Consider the following 17,301-nt stretch of genomic DNA (forward strand, 5'->3'; position numbering starts at 1 on the left):
GTTATTTGAGGATTGAATAAAATGACATATATAAAGTACACTCGTGCCTACAATATAATAAGCTCTCAATAAATGTTAGCTGTGGTTATATTGTCACAGAAATTCCTGCTTTTGTCATTTTTATTGAACATATTCTGATAATAATTGATGACATTATTTATTGACTTTGTTGGATGTCTGTTAGATTGTTTTATTAGAGACTGTCTATGCAAAATCTTTATATTGTTCTGTTGATTGCTTTGGTCAGATCCTCAGACATTGATTTAACCAGTACACATCACTGTTCAGATTATTAGTACATTCATAATATTGTTGTCTTGCTTGATAAGTAGAATAAGGTATATTTGTTACAGAGAATCAGACCACTGCTTTTGAGCTTTGCAATTTTCTATTCTTTTGTAAATATTACACAGAGAAGATAATTGTATTCTTGGCTGTTCTTTGGTAAGTAGTTCCCAATGTAAACAGAGATGTTAATAGAGGACGGTGGCATAGGCAAACATGACTCAGCTCCACTTACAACCACATCAAAATTACAATTAAAATATAGAACCACCATCACTCAGAACTTTCAGAAACTGAGTTGAATGGAAGTCTGACAACTATGGCATTAAAGAAACCACATCCATCCAGACTGGTAGGAGGGGCGGAGACACAGAATGGACTGGTCCCTATCCACGTGTAGTGGATAAAAATTTGGGAGGGGAGAAGGGGCAGAGTAAAGAGTGAGTGGAGGGAAGGAGCCAGAATTACCAGTATTGGCTGTGCCTGGAACCATGGATGTGGGTGAATCTCTGAGCTACCAGGTATATAATGTTTTAGTTCAGGGACTTCTGGTCAAGATAGAGGCGTAGCTAGACATGCTTTGCCTCCTCACGCAACTACAAGAAGAATCAAGCTAACCTCAAAACAAAAAACACCTAGAACTGCCAGAAAATTGACTTGTATGTAAGTCCAACAACCAAGTTCATCCAGATGGGTAGGAGGGGTGGAGGCTGGGAGTTGGGGTGAAGAGGACATGGTGTGGCGCAGAGTGATGGTGGTGGTGGCAGCAGCAGTGGAACAGATGGCCCCATATTCACATGTGGTGGATAAAAATCAGGAGGGACACCTTGGGAGCGAGCCATCCCAGCTCCAGGCCAGACCACGCAACCCAGGATTCCAGCACCCGTAAGATAAAGCCTCACAACCTCTGACTGTAAAAACAAGTGGGGGTTGGGGTGGCATAATAACCTGCGAGTTTCTCAGGAGAGTCTGTTTAAAGGGTCTACATGGGCTTAGAACATATGCAAACCCATCAACTCTGGGAACTACCACCAGGGCAACAGCTAGACTGGTGCCAGACACAGGGGAAGTGGGTGAAGTGAGTGAAGTGACTGGAAACCGAGTGAGTGCCAGGCAAGCCTCCAGAAGCCAAGCAGCAGCATTGTCCCTCTCCGACCCCACACCTCCACAGAGCCAAAAAATGGTGAAGTGGGTTGCCCCAACCTGGCAAATACTTAAGGCTGCACCCCATACAACATAACAGATGAGCTGAGACAGGGGGTCAGAGCTGCTCTCTCTAGTACACAGAAACAAACACAGGGAGGCTGCCAAAGTGAGGAGACAGAGAAATACAGCCCAAATGAAAGAATAGAACAAAGCCCCAGAAAAATAACTAAATGAAATGGATATAGCCAACCTAACAGATGCAGAGTTGAAAACACTGGTAGTCAGGATGTTCAGAAAACTCACTGGGTAAAGCAAAAACATTAGGGAAGAAATGAAAGCTACACTAAGTGAACTAAAGGAAAATCCACAGGGAACCAACACTGAAGGGAAGGTAGCTGGGATTCAAATCAATGATTTGGACATAAGAAAAACATTCAACCAGAACAGAATGAAGAAACAAGAATTCAAAAAAACAAGGAGAGTATAAAGCTCTGGGACATCTCCAAAAGTGCCAACATCTGAATCAGGCACACCAGAAGGAGACAAGGAAGAACAAGAAATTGAAAAATGATGTGAAAAATTAAAGAAAACTTCCATAATTTGGCGAAGGAAGTAGACATACATGTCCAGGAAGCACAGAGAGTCCCAAACAAACTAGACCCAAAGAGGACCACACCAAGATGCATCATAATTAAAATGCCAAAGGTTAAAAGTAAAGAGAGAATCTTAAAAGCAGCAAGAGAAAAGCAGAGTTACCTACAAAGGAGTTCCCATAAGACTATCAGCTGATTTTTCAAAAGGAACTTTGCAGGCAATAAGGGACTGGCAAGAAGTATTCAAAGTGATGAAAAGCAAGGATCCACAACCTAGATTGATCTATCCAGCAAAGCTATCATTTAGAATGGAAGGGCAGATAAAGTGCTTTCCAGACAAGGTAAAGCTAAAGGAGTTCATCATCACCAAACCTTTATTATATGAAATGCTGAAGGGACTTATTTAAGAAAAAGAGAAAGATCAAAACTGAGCAGTAAAATAGGTTTTGAAGTTTACTGAACACTTAAGTATCTTTTCATTAATTTCTCTTTTCTTACTTATGCATGTCCATAAGAATAGGGAACACAGTTGTCCTTTCTTCCAAGTCCGTTCAGTTAGTATATCTCTGCTAGCATATACTATTAGTATATATCTTTGCATGCTTACTGCTTACCCTCTGCACCTTTTACTTCTCTCCATTGAATCTCAAGGTTAAAATAAATGAAAACTAGCTTTTGCCTTAATAGAAGCTGAAAACTAAATCAAATTGCGGTTGTCAAAATGTGATTCTTGAGTCTTTTGATGATTTTCTATTGCTATATACATGCAATAGTTTTGAGACTAACAGTCAAGTTAGAACGGCTATTTTGCACTTTGTGTCAGGGAGTGGTTTAACAGCTTTACATCCTTTGACACCTCTCTCTATGAGGTTTATATAATAAAAGTTGATGCTAATGTGCCCTGCAGTAACATGGATTTGGAAATAACATAATTGGTGCCTATCTTCAAGCAACCCTGTTTAGAGAAGTGGGCCCTTGGCCTCCACTATGGCTGGCCCAGTTTCTCAGATTCAAGCTGCCTCAAGGGGCTCCAGCGAACATGGAGATTCTTGGATGCACTGCCTCTTGGCTTCAGGTCCCAGCCAGCTATAGGATCCTGGATTACTTACATGGATGTGACTGCTGCACTCATCACCAGATAGTACCATACTTAGTACCCTATGCCCAGATCTCTTGGCTGTCCAGCACACTTTGATCGTTTTATTAATCCCAGTTCCTTCCATTTAAACCTCTGTGTGACTGACATTAAGAAAATGGACATTAACAGACTTGGGATCATAATGAGTGCTAATTTAAAAAGTTTTTTTTTTTTTTAAATTCCAACATAAGATGCTGAGAAATTGTTACCCATTTAAACAGGCTTATTATGAACAATGATTATTTGTGAGTTACATAGTTTGGTCTCCATTACTGTAAATTCTTACGACTGAGAAAAGAAATTGGATAGAAGCAGCTGACTAGTTTTCATGGATATAATTTGGAAATTTGTTTTGTATAAACTTTACTTTTATTTTTTGAATCATAGTAATTGTATAGTTTCTTTCCATTCTGGCCATCGGGAGGAGCCTATTAGTTTATGAACACTAGACGTAGTTTTCTTCCTTAATTCACAGAATCTTGCAAAACATAGGCTCTCATTACATGTCGGTTGACTTGTTTTCAAAGTCTTCCACCTGTTTCATGAAGTATTTCTCTTCCCATAAACAAAATCTTTGTGTTCTTTGATATTCACTTTTTTCTTTTTAAGATTGTGCTTTGATATTGTTTCTTTAATTTTTTAGATTTTAAGAAATAATTTGTTTTTTGTTGTTGCATATTTTCTTTTATATAAGTTAGTCATTGATTAAGTTTAGTAATAGCTGAGTGATAAGTTCTGGTTTGTCTAGGACAATGCTGGTTTACATCTATTTTTATGGCTTAATTATTGATAGCTTCCTCTTTTACTCAAGAATGTCTTGGTTTAGACAAATTATTTAGTTACTTACTCAATAATAACTTAATTGTGAATTCACAACAATTTTTAGAAAGGGAAAAGATAAGAACATTTAGATGAATTTTTAAAACTCATCTAACATATCTTTTCATTTTAATTAAGTTAAATGAGATGAGATGTTAAATATAAGTCTTGTCCTGAATATTGATTAATAGAATGATGCTTTTTCTTTTCTTTTTTCCAGGTATTTTAACAGCAGTGATAACAATTTACTATACTGGGGACTGGATTATCCACCTCTTACAGCTTATCACAGTCTTTTGTGTGCATATGTGTAAGTTTTTCTTCCTTAATGTAACTAAATATTTATGTTCTTAACAGATATAGTAAAGAACAGCGTGACCTGGCTTTATTGAATATAGGAGAGATTGTTTGTAGCTAAAATTTTATTATGGTTTGCAAAGAAAGCAATATACCTTTACAGTTGGCTTGTTAAAAAGTTAACTATCCGAGTTTGAATATTTGCATAATTCCTTTGGAGGAAAAGCTAGAAAGAAAGGGGAAAATGTAGCCCTGACAGGGTGGCACAGTTGGTTGGAGTATCGTCCTGTACACCAAAAAAGGTTGTGTGTTTGATTCTTGGTCAGGGCACTACCTGGGTTGTGGGTTTGATCCCTGGTTGGAGTACGTGAGGAAGGCAAGTGATCCATGTTTCTGTCACATCCATGTTTCTCTCTCCCTCTCTCTCTCTAAAATCAATAAACATATCCCTGGGTGAAGATTAAAATCATAATAACAATAAAAAGAAAAGCAAAAATCTAGCAGAGTTGTTACCAATTATGCATGGATGACTGAGAAATATATCTAATATGGTTAGTTGTGCATGGGAAAGCTTTTTTTCTGGAATGGCCCCAAGTAAATGAAAAATATGGATCCAAATGGTATTCTGATTACCCTGTCAAGTTAGAAACTAGAATTACTCTAGCGTTTCACTTGTGATTTAAGATTGGGATTAGAATTCCTTCTTTTACAGAAATGGAGTGGTTTATAGATGATTAGGAACTTCTGTTTGGTGGAGAAACAGTTCTCTGTAGTGCTATTCCATTTCAGACTTGAAGTGTGTAAGCAGAAATTTGAGGAACTTCTTCACAGTATCTTCCAAACTCATCCTATTTGTTTTACTATTTTGTATTTCATAAAAAATAGCTTCCTGGATTAAAAACAAGTTCTCAGACTACATGATAATCAGTTATATTTTGCAGTGTTCAGGGTAACATAATGTGATTGAAAACTTATTTTATCTTTAACAGTTTAGTTTTATGCAATGACTAATGATTGATAGCTTTTTATTGCTTTTTGTTATGATAACTGAAAAGATTATAAATCATAAAACATGATCCTCTGGTCAATACCAGCATATTGTTCTTTATAAAATATGTGCCTAATAAATGAAATGTGACACATCGGATTGTTTTTACACGGAAAGAATTGTGAAGGTACGGTTCTTAGTAACGTGTTATTTCAAGGTTTCATTGAAAGTGAGCAAGGCAGACTGTTGTATAGCTTAAGTCAGTTTCACATGATTAAATAAAAAGATTAAAGCTTAGACCTTGACTCTATTGGTTTATAAGAGCGGTGGCCGCTTCTCAAAGTAGACTTATATGTCCTCAGATGTCCTTATGCTGAAAGTGACGGGGAATAAAGTGAGTACATGTATATATGCTTTGATTTGCAGGGCAAAGATTATAAATCCAGACTGGATTGCTCTCCATACCTCACGTGGATATGAGAGTCAGGCGCACAAACTCTTCATGCGTGCAACAGGTAAAAGAACAAATAGGTATTAAGTGAAATTTTTGATTTAAAAAAAGTTTTTGAACTAGTAAAAGGTTTTAATTTTTGTTCCCGCTTATTTTAAGACTATACAAATATATATATATACATATATATGTGTGTGTGTGTATATATATATGTAGCATGCATGACCAATGTGACTTGTAAACTGAAAGAGGAAAAAGTAGAAAGGAATAATTCTGGGTGGTTTACATTTATTGTCTTAATAATTTGAACACCCAAATGAAGTAAATACTGCTATTACCTTTATTTTAAGGTGAAGAAACTGAGGCACAGGTGAGATGAATAGCTCACTTGAGGTTGGATAGCTATAAACTGAAGTTTTAGTGGTTTAGGTTATTGCTTAATACCCTAATTCCAAATCCCGTTAGCCTTTTTCTTACAGTAAACTTTAAGTTGTATGTCATTTATTCTGTTGCTTTGCCTTGTCACTAAATTAAATAATCCACTTAACAAATGTTTATTGAGAATTTATTGTGTTCTATTCCAAGACTTGAAGGTAGTAAGCTTAGATTGCTTTAAAAGCTTTACATGACTTAGACTTTAGTGCTAGCCTGGAACTTTTCCTTAATCAGTCTAAATTTAGTAGAGTTTTTTCTTTTTATTATTCATCCAGTTATGGAATCTCAGGCCCAAGTGATAATCTGTCTTGCCTGGCCTTCCCTCTCCCACACCGTTCCCTTTTCCCCACAGTCCTCTACTCCTGTCTGAGCTGCATCCTCACCACATGGTTATGTAGCCCTTGCACCAACACCTATATGAGGGGGACCCCCCCAAAAAAGGAATATAGTTATTAAAAATTCTCTATTTTTCTTATATCCTTAAACTTCAGTCACCTTCAAAGTACTCTCTGTTTGATGCAGAACACCGATCAAGACTTTTTTCCACTGCTCAAAACAGTTTTGAACTCATTGAGTTTGATGCCTTTTAGTGCTTTTATCATTTTTTGTTTCACCTCTTCCACATTGGCAATATGTTTCTCTTTGAGGACCTTTTAATCTGGGGAAACAAAAAAAGGTTACTTTGGGTGAGAGTCAGTGAACAGGGAGGGTAGGAAATAGGGGTCATGCTGTTTTTGGTCAAAAACTGCTGAACACTCAGTGCATTGTGGGCAGGTACACTTGTAAATTACCCATCATGAAATGGACTTATGTGTTGAAAATGTCTTAAAAAAATTCACTGAAGCCCAATGCAGCCTCTCACAACCACACCAGCTGGTACACTGATAGAGATGGGTTCCTAGAATACTCACCTAGCAGGGGGAACCTGTACTACAAGGCGCCCGCCCTCCAGAACGTAATTCCATTTTTGTTTGTTTGTTTGTTTGTTTTTGGTTCCCCCTCATATCTGCAGGGAGCTCACAATTTTCTTTCTTTCTTTTTAAAAATATTTATTGATTGGTGGGGGGAGAAACATTGATTTATTGTTCCACTTAATTTATGCATTCATTGGTTGTTTCTTAACATGTGCCCTGACTGGAGATGGAACCCGTAGCTTTGGTGTATTGGGTCGACACTAACCAACTGAGCTATACAGCCAGGGTGGGAATTTACAGTCTTTAGAGACTATTTTAGTTTTAGAGAGCCCCAATCATTAAAAATTTCCTTCTTATATTGAACTTCCACTAGTTATTTTAGGTTCTGTTTCCTTGGGCTGCATAGAACAAGTCTAATCCTTTATACTGTATCCTTAATACCTGAAGACATTTGAAGTCACCTCTACTCCAGATTAGACATTGTCAGATAGTTTAGTTATTCCTTAGATGATGAGTTTATTGAATGTGATTCTGTTTCTGAGGCCTCTGGTTGTGCTCTTTGGGAATATGTTTGTCACTTTGGTTTGTCATCTTAAATGTGGCATCTGGAGCAGAAAATAGATCACATGCATCTAACACTGACAGATTTCTATCATTACCTTATTTTGAACACTATTTTGTGTAGTACAAGAAAAAAATGGACTCTTTGGATAGCTGCATTGTATTGTTGAAGAAATTAATGCACATTATTTGTTTTTCTGTGGTCTAAAAGGATTGGACATTTGGAATTATGAGTTGCTTTTTTGTAAAAACATTCCTTAAGTTTTCTGGCTCTCCCAAGTTCTTTGTATGTATTAACTAGTACAAGTTTATGTATTTTTAAATAATATATTTTTTAAAGATTTTATTTATTTATTTTTAGAGAGAGGGGAAAGGAGGGAGAAAGAAACTTGGAACCTGGTCTGCAACCCAGGCATGTGCCCTGACTGGGAATCAAACCTGTGATCTTTGGTTCATAGGCCAGAGCTCAATCCACTGAGCCACACCAGCCAGGGCTAAATAATATTTTTAAAAGATTCTTATATGTATCTGTCCCCACATTTGAGGTATTCTTCACACCAGAAAATTTCGACTATATAGATATTTTTTAAAAAGATTATCTTCTCTTGCTTTGAGTATTCTTAATTATTAAATCCAAGTCAGAGCAAAGAGAGAATTAATTTTGGATACATCTAATTGCTTTAATGTGTGAATTTGTTAGAAAAAATTAAGAAAAGAGACTGTGTGAAACCATATCAATTGAAATTTAGCAGAGGTGAAGGGAGAACTTGTCCAGAGTGGGTGGGAACCTTGTGTTAATAGAATTCCCATTCAGTGTTGGAGGGAGGGATACAATTAATACATTATTGTATATGGATCCTTAATGTCTCACAATTAAAATCACTTGCTTGTTTCTTGTAGTGTTAATTGCTGATTTGCTGATTTACATACCTGCAGTGGTTTTATACTGTTGTTGTTTAAAAGAAATGTCAGCTAAGAAAAAGGTGAGTTTTAAAACAACCTTACATTTCGTCTCTGAAATACTTTATTAACTTAACTATTGAGTATGGAACTGAAGGGAGCCATGCTTTTGGAAACACTAATAGGGAATTTTATGTCTCTACCAGTTAATTTTCATTTAGAAAACATCAATTTACCTTAATTTTTTAATGCCCAACTATAGCAATAAGATGCACCGAATGCTCAAAGTAATATACTGCTGGATTACACAGGATGTTGAGTTTATTGCTTAATGGGTAAATCTGAGCTTTGAGTTGGCTTGTGAGAATGACTGAACTGAAAGGCATTTTGCAAAGCTGCTATATTGTCTTGTAGACACAGTTAACAAGTACTCTTTTTGGTGATTTAATATAGGTTAATAATTAGATTAACATCTCTGATCTGTATATCTAAAAGTGCTTTCTCTGACAAATACCTTTTAGTAATTTTTTCCTTTTACTGAAGTATCCTATCCATGTATCACCTCCACAAAAACTAGTGTTTAGAGTTGTTTTATAAAAATGAAAATTTTTTGGTAACCAGATGGTGAGAAAGGGAACATTTGCTACTGTGTTAAATCAAACTACACTTTTACCCTGTTTGATTTAAGTTAACAAGATTACTCTGCTAATTCACAGTGTTTTTCTTTACAGGTTGCTAATGCATTATGCATATTGCTGTATCCAGGCCTTATTCTTATTGACTATGGACATTTTCAGTATCCTTTACTAACTTAGAAATGAAGTCAAATGCATACATATTATGAAATCTAGGCTCAATTGGTGTAATTATGTAATATCTTATTTGTTGGGTACTTGCTTCTGTAAACTATTTTCACAGTGGTATATAAGAATCTCCTCATGGAGCTTTTACTTAAATGTTAAAAGTAGGACTGCTTTTTCACACCTATTTGGCTTGGTAAGTGGTTAGCTCTTCTGGAGAGCTGGAAAAAAGAAGGCCAAGTATAGTTATACTCTCCTGATTTGAAAAAGGTGTAACATACCTTCTCTCGTTTGTAAATGTTATCTGACACTAACAAAGGAAAAACAGTCTTGTAGTTTTTTGAGTTTTAAAACAAAATGTTTCTCTAACAGTGCTACTGGAAACTTCAGGAAACTGAACTGAAAAATTAAAATTTACTATGTGGATTTTATGTGTAATTTTGATTTTTAAAGCTATATTTACTTAGAAATATAACACTGATACAGAAAAGTGCACTAAATGTAAGTGCGCAGTTTAGTGAATTGGCAAACTATAACCTATATCGAGAAATAGCATGCTGCCGGTACCCCAAACCACACTTGTTTGCCTCCCAAGTTCTTCTCCCTCCTCCCTTCCCAAAGGTAGCAAAGTACTACTATTCTAGTTTAGTCTGCCCCGCTTTTTGAACTTTATATACAAGAGACAACACCCTAGATGTTCCTTCATGTTTGGTGTTTTGGGTCCAACATTTTGTTTGTGAGAGTTATTCATGTAGTTGTATGTAGCTGTAATTTGTTCACTTACATTGCTTTATAATATTCCATTGCAAGAAAACATAGAATTCTACTACTGATCGACATTTGGATTGCCTCCAGGTTTTGGCTGTGATGAATATGCTGCTATGAATATTCTTGTTCATGTCTCTACACATATGAATATATATTTTTATGAGTGGAATTGCTGAGTTACAGGGTGTGCACATGTTTAATTTTAGATATTCCCAAATGATTTTGAAGCGTGCTATGCTAATTAACACTTCCATTAACAATGGTATAAAAGTTTTAGGTGTTCATCTTCACCAATTGTCATTCATTTTCATTTTAACCTTCTGGTAAATCTCGTCGGTGACTTGGATCAAGCTCTTGAAGCTTTTGGGATATGTCGGTTTATGGCGACACATTTTTAAACTACTGTGTACTTTCCTCATTTGTAAAATGAGCATAATAATAACCCTTACTTTGTACACATTTTGAGAATGAATTGAATTAATATTTGTAAAGCATTTAAAACAATATCTGGGAAATACTAAGTACTGTGTAAGTATTGCTATTTTTATCTGTTGTTACTGTTGCTGTTGTCAGTACTATTTTTTATTTTTTGGACTCTGAAGTTTTACAGTGATTTATTTAGGCATTAGGTGTTTTTGACAGTTGTTTTGGACACTCTGTGGGTCATTCATTTTGTAGACGAATGTTCTTTAGTTCTGGGATATTCTCTTATATTATATTATTTCTTTGATAATTTTCTCACTTCATTCTTTCTTGAGCTCATTGGACAGGTGTTGTTTAGTCTTTCATCTCCATCTTCAGCATCTGTCTTTTTATGGTTCGGAAGATTTATCTTTTCTGTATTTCTAACACTTCTATTGAATATCATTTGTTTTGTTAAGTGTATCTTAAATTTCAATTTACTCTTTTTTTTTCCCTCTTAGTGTTTTCTGAATTATTTCCATTCTTCTAGGGTCAATATTTTTCCCTTTTCATTTTGGTCTTAGGTTGTTGTCTTCAATGTCTATTTGATCCTAGAGTATATTCTTATTTAAGAGTCAGAAGAAAAAGCTGCATGTGAGATCTTTATTTATTCGATCCATTGTAGGTGAAGTGGGCAGGGAGCTGGCCAGTACGCTTTGGGATCCTTAAATTTCAGAGCGTGGGGAGATTTGCACTATAGGGTTAACTTCCCCACTAGCTGTCCCAGGTGGTTTATTCCATTTCTTTTGGGGAAATAGTCCTTTTGTTGGCTGGGGTGGGGGTGGGAGGGTAAATGATTTGGCTGCTAGATAATCTTTGCACAGGAGTGAGGTGGGATTTGATATCTTCATCTAGGGATTTTCAGTTAATCCTCTTGATTTCTTTTCAAAATATTGCTCAAGCCCTCTAACATACTTGGTGTCTCCAGAGTTCTCTAGGGCTCGCAGGGTAGATTGGCTCCTTGCTTGCCTAAGCTGCTTCTGTGCTGTGGCTTCTTCCATCCTGTTTTATCTGTTACCACTTTCTGTCTTCTGGAAATGTGTTGAAATCTAGATCTGTTGTAACCCATCTCCCCGTTCTCTTTATGGCTGTGAATTTATACTTTAAAAAATTTCCTATCATTTTAAGGGGGTCTAGGGAAGGAAAGGAGGTAAACCTGAGGGCTTAGCTTACCATTACAACGGTGATGTTGTTTTAATATCACAATGCTATTCGTTTATAATCAAGCACAGATATTAATTTATATTAATTATTGAAGAATTATAGTGATATCAGTAAATTGTTTTTTTTTTAACTTTTGAAGCATCATTTTATTCTCTAGGTTTTGGTAGGTTTGATGCTTTTGAAGCATCATTTTATTCTCTAGGTTTATTCTCTAGGTGAAATAGTCTAGCAGGAACAAAGCTACATGTTAACTATTTAGAGTTCTTTTAAATCTACACAAGTCAGTTCCTCTGTTTAACAGCAGATTTAATATATTTGAGGCCATTCTTTATCATTCCAAATGTTTATCACTTAAATACTTTCAATTTCTATTTAGAAATAGCTTTCATTAAATATTGTTTTCAAATTGTGTGAAAAATACAGTCTATGAAATGCAAGATCTGCTTCTTTTAATTATGGAGATAATTTCCTTGACACAGGAACAGATATAATTCTGTGAGTCTTGGCTTTGCTTTGTGGGGTGTTCTTGGAGTCTCTTGGAACTGGGACCTGCTCGGATCACTGGCATTTTGCTTAGCTCTAAATTATAAACAGATGGAACTTTACCACTCCTTGCCATTTTTTTGCTTTTTACTTGGCAAGTGTTTTAAAAAAGGTCTCAAAGGAAAAGGGTGAGTAGCTTTTAAATACCAGAATTTTAAAAATTACTTCAGAGAATTTATTTGGCAGACTTACCTGGAGGAAGGGGGTCTTTCGTTTTCCCTTTTGGTAATGTCTTATTAATGTGTTGGCTAAGGGGTGAGTGGGAAGAGAGAGTAAGTCATTTTCTATGCTATTTTAAATCTTCCTAACTAGAAAAATATTTTGATCAATGTACATTTACTGACGGTAATGTGGGTTGGTTTGTTAGAGCATTGCTGTAGGATTTCATCCATTTAAGAGCATTACATTATATACTAATTAGAAATACATCCTGATTTGACATATTTCTTCATGGCTGCATAGGAATGGCATCTCAGTTAAATGTTAATTAGGATGGTGATAGGTTTTCCATTGGAGAAGTGCACATCTTAATGGTTTTGAATTTCTTCACTCTGATTTGAGTAGACTCCTATCTTAAACCTGTATTGGTGGCATAGATTTATCATTATTCTCCATTTGCATTTATTATATTTAGTGAGATTCAGATTGATTTCTCAGAAGCATTAACCTCTCCCTGTCTTATTGGCTGTCTTTGTTTTTGTTCTAGGTTTGTGTTGTTAATTAAGCTGGCTTGTACTGTTGTGGCTTCCTTCATTCTCTGCTGGCTGCCGTTCTTTACAGAAAAGGAACAAACCCTGCAGGTTCTAAGAAGGCTCTTCCCAGTTGATCGTGGATTATTTGAGGCATGTTTAAAAATTCTCACACTCCTTTCTGCTACTTTTTCTGTGACCTCTGGGATTTCCTATAAAAGACACACAGCTGCTCTCTTCTTGTAATCATTCCTTGCCAACTATTTAATCCAGTATATAACCTCTAGCTCAGCTGACATGTTCTAGCATATTACAAGCATAGGTAGTATTTATGCCATCATGAGATCCATAATTCAATTATACATTCTTTTCTAATGAAATGGGGTTCATAATGAAAGACAGCATGAGAAGTTGCAACTACAGCCCTGACTTGGTAACTCAGTTGATTAGAGCGCCATCCCAATATGCTAAGGTTGTAGGTTCAATCCCCAGTCAGGGCACATACATGAAGCAACCAATGAATGCATAGATAAGTGAAAAAAACTAATCGATGTTTCTCTCTCTCTCTTTCCCTTCCTCTCTCTCTAAAACCAATAAATATATTTAAAAATTGTTTATATTCTCTTTTTAATCTTAGGAAATTATTTATTAAACTAATAATCATGTTTGCTTCAGAAAGATCTCATAATTCATTATGAGATATATAAATAGAACCTTCATTCATAGTAATTTTTAATGAGAATTTTTCATTTCATTTAATGATAGCTTAATCACTCTTGTTAAATTTTTATTACATGGATAATTTGATGTTTTAGATTTAGTGATTAAATTAAACAAACCATTTTTCTGAAACAAAAGATCTTTTAATAAAGTTAGACAGAGACAACATATTTATAATTTGCTTTTGAATAAGCTTTTCTTTTAAAAAGAATTTTAAAGACATACATATCTATTTTTTGAATATATAAATTGGATCTGTAAGGGGATGGAACCAGCATTTTGAAAGAGACTAAGAGTTTGGTTTTGTGAAGGAAAAGGAATGTGTGACTTGTATGTCAATGGAGATGCTGCCGCTGCTGATGTTGATGATCATAAATAATCACTATTATTATCACCACTCGGATGCCAGATATCTCACATGTGATTTTGTTTGATCTGTACAATACTTCTGAGGTAGCTTCTATACCCACTTTACAGTTCAGAAAACTGAGGTCATATAGCTAGTGTGTGGCAAAGCTGTGATCTAACTTTGAAAATTGCGCTTACTTTCAAATATTTTTCTAATCTTAACACTTATATAAAGAAAACTTCAATTCTCCATGTGAGCTGCCTGGTGTTTTGCCTTGCCGTTCATTTCAAGAATGGTGTTTATCATGATAATTATAAAAATGAGTATCATATATGTTTGATGGTGTTGCAGGTCGCCTCCAGTCACTTGTTGCTCTCAAAATCTGAAGAGCATTTTCTTTGATCTGAGTGAGGGAAGTAGGATGGTACAGCTGTCCCGTGATGGCTGCCTTCTTGATGTGATGCCTGCATGGCTGTGAGTCAAGCAGCTGTGTAGAGGATGGGTTTCATGAACAGAGAGCTGTAGTGACAAATTTAATTTTGAAAGTGATCCTAGCACAACTGCTAATGTCTTTAAACTTCTTGATGTATTAGCAATTAACTCTTGTCATTGCTAGCAGCAAGGAAGGTTAGTTGGATAATTTCAGATGTGTGATAAAACAAGTCACATAATATGTGCTCTAAAATTAGGAAAACAATTGATTTCTAGAAAATATTCTAAAGATTAATAATGATTATTTAGAGATAGTGTGCTGTTCTTTGAAAAATATTAAGTATTTCTTAGGAACGTCTAGATTATGGTTGGATAGTGATTGAGATCAACTACCATTGCAAAAAAAATTTAAAAAGAAAAGGAAAAAAAATGCTAGTCTGTGTATGTATGTATGCAAAACTTGGAGAGTTTAATCAACTTAGTTATAAAACTGAACAAAAGCTTCATGTCTCTAAGTTTATTTAGAGTTTATGGACTGTACTTTGCGGAGTTTAATATTTCTTTCAATTATATGAGAATGTAAAACCAAGAAATCTTTTTTAAGGATAAAGTAGCCAATATCTGGTGCAGCTTAAATGTCTTTCTGAAGATCAAGGATATTTTGCCACATCACATCCAGATAATAATCAGGTAAGAGACATGAAGTTGGTATATAGTATTTTATATGCTTTTCTCTAAAACTGTTATGGTAATATCTCACCTACCTGGCATTGTTAGGGAATTTTCCATATAACGTAAACCCGTCCCTCTATACAGCAACACTTTTATTTGAAATATTTTATGTGAAAATCTTCCTGGATTGTATCTACTTGCCTCCTCCTTAAACAGAGCGAATTGCGAATGCTCAACATGATTGGACATTATGCTGAAGAGTCGTGATTTTCAGTGGTGTGTAAGTCAGGGTTCAACTAGAGAAGAAGAATGAGTGGGAGATCGGTGTGTGTGTCCCCGCATGTATGAATTTGCTATGAGGAAACAGCTTATACAGGTTGGGGGGCTTGCTAAGCAAGCTGCAAGTCCGCAAGGCATCAGGAAGGAATATTTCAGGGGAAGGAGGAGTGATTCAGAACCAGCTGCTGTTAAGACTCTCTGAGCTTAAGGAAGGACTGAACCCTTTTAAAGGATTTCCAACTATCCTCCTATAGATTAACTAAAAATCAACCGATTAGGGACTTTTATTAGATCTGCAAAATCTCTTCCAAGCAGCACCAAGGTTAGTGTTTGAATAACTGGGTGAAGGTGTGTGTGAGCTACAGAATGGGTGCTGCCTCCCTCTGTAGCCCGTGTAACAAGGACTGTAGTCAGTTTAGCCAAGTGACACACAACGAAGCCACCACAAGTGGGAAGATCCCTTCCTGTGTTGCATTATATTCCTTGTTTCCAGGGCTTTCAGGTGCTGATTGCCATGGTACTTCATGGCTCCAGCTGGCTCTGCTCCCTGAGTTCTTGCTCCCCCTGCCACCAGCCACACTGAGGGGGAGCTCTAGCAGCTTCCCGCTCCCTTTCTAATTTGTCTATTTTTTATTTTCCATGGGCTCGAAAATCAGATAATCAGCTATTGGTGAAATGAGGGCCTGAGAGAGATTTTATTTATTTATTTGTTTGTTTGTTTATTTCCTCACCCAAAGACATGCTTATTAATTTTAGAGAGAGGGGAAGGGAGGGGGAGAGAGGAGGAGAGAAATATTGATGTGAGAAACATCGATTGGTTGCTTCTTGGAAGTGCCCCGACTGGGGACCAAACCTGCAACCCAGGCATGTGCTTTGACCAGGAATCCAACCTGCGACCTTTCACTTTACGAGATGACGCTCCAACCCCTGAGCCACATTGGCTAGTGCCAGAGAGATTCTCTTATGAGTACATTCAATGAATGTTTCTGCTACAGATGTAGCATTGTCTCTTTATACCTGGTTATGTTTTCTTATTTTGAGTGTTCGATAATTGACGTTTAGCTAGTTATCTTTGTATCTTTTCTGTAAATGATACTAACTAGTAAAATAACATAAGCAACATTTAAAACTGTAATATTTTGTTCCTTATTATATAATCTTGTATATATTAAAGAGTGTACATATTTCAATGTGTGGGTTTTATTTGTTATTTAGTCTTAAATTTAAAAAATAAAAATAAACTTTGATTTGAAAGCAATTTAAGTTGATAAGTAATGTGATCCTTACATTTAAAAAGTCTTTGTTTTAGCTATATACCTCTGCAAAGAAAATATTTTTCAATTTATTTTTTAGCTTTTGTTTTACATTTTTGAGCCTGCTTCCTGCATGTATAAAATTAACAGTCCAGCCCTCCCCCAGAGGATTCAGATTTACTCTGGTAAGTTTCTCATTACTTAATTCTTGCTGCAACTGTTCTTTTAAAAATAGAGAAAATTATTTTTTTGCTCTGAACAGTTTTATTGGATTGGGACATTCGTTTATCTGATGAGCATTTATGAGTGTCTGACATAGGTGCTGGGTTGGGCACTAGGTTGAGCAATTAGAATCTCTCAGTTTCATTTAACAGTTTTTTAAGTTCTCTTGTATTAGTCAATGAGGGAATACAAAGAAGACAACAGTGTAATAGACATATGCTCAAATAATTCTGTGCCAAAGTAGATGGTATTAAGTTCTATTTGGTACAGATTAGGTGCTATGGATGTGCAGGAAAAGGAGATATAAATACTTGAGGTGCAGATGTCAGACAGCCTTTTAGAGCAAGCGTGATTGGAGCCAAGTTTTAAAAGCTGGGCAAGATCTGGAATAGGTTATATAACAGGAGAGAATTCAAGAGAG

At 35.8% G+C, this 17,301-nt stretch overlaps 1 protein-coding gene across 1 annotated transcript in view; it reads left to right on the top strand.

Annotated features, from left to right (window-relative positions):
• The window catches only part of ALG6 (ALG6 alpha-1,3-glucosyltransferase), a 40,765-nt gene that overhangs the window by 10,431 nt on the left and 13,033 nt on the right, over positions 1-17,301 (top strand). Inside the window, exons 3-10 of the mRNA XM_090269559.1 lie at positions 4,202-4,291; positions 5,693-5,781; positions 8,528-8,610; positions 9,259-9,323; positions 12,207-12,392; positions 12,971-13,106; positions 15,059-15,144; positions 16,759-16,843. Coding sequence (XP_090125685.1) covers positions 4,202-4,291; positions 5,693-5,781; positions 8,528-8,610; positions 9,259-9,323; positions 12,207-12,392; positions 12,971-13,106; positions 15,059-15,144; positions 16,759-16,843 — 820 coding nt within the window. The remainder of the gene's footprint in view (positions 1-4,201; positions 4,292-5,692; positions 5,782-8,527; positions 8,611-9,258; positions 9,324-12,206; positions 12,393-12,970; positions 13,107-15,058; positions 15,145-16,758; positions 16,844-17,301) is intronic.

This window comes from Furipterus horrens, unplaced genomic scaffold (genome assembly GCF_987537825.1).
Source record: "Furipterus horrens unplaced genomic scaffold, mFurHor1.1.pri manual_scaffold_3, whole genome shotgun sequence".
NCBI lineage: Eukaryota > Metazoa > Chordata > Mammalia > Chiroptera > Furipteridae > Furipterus > Furipterus horrens.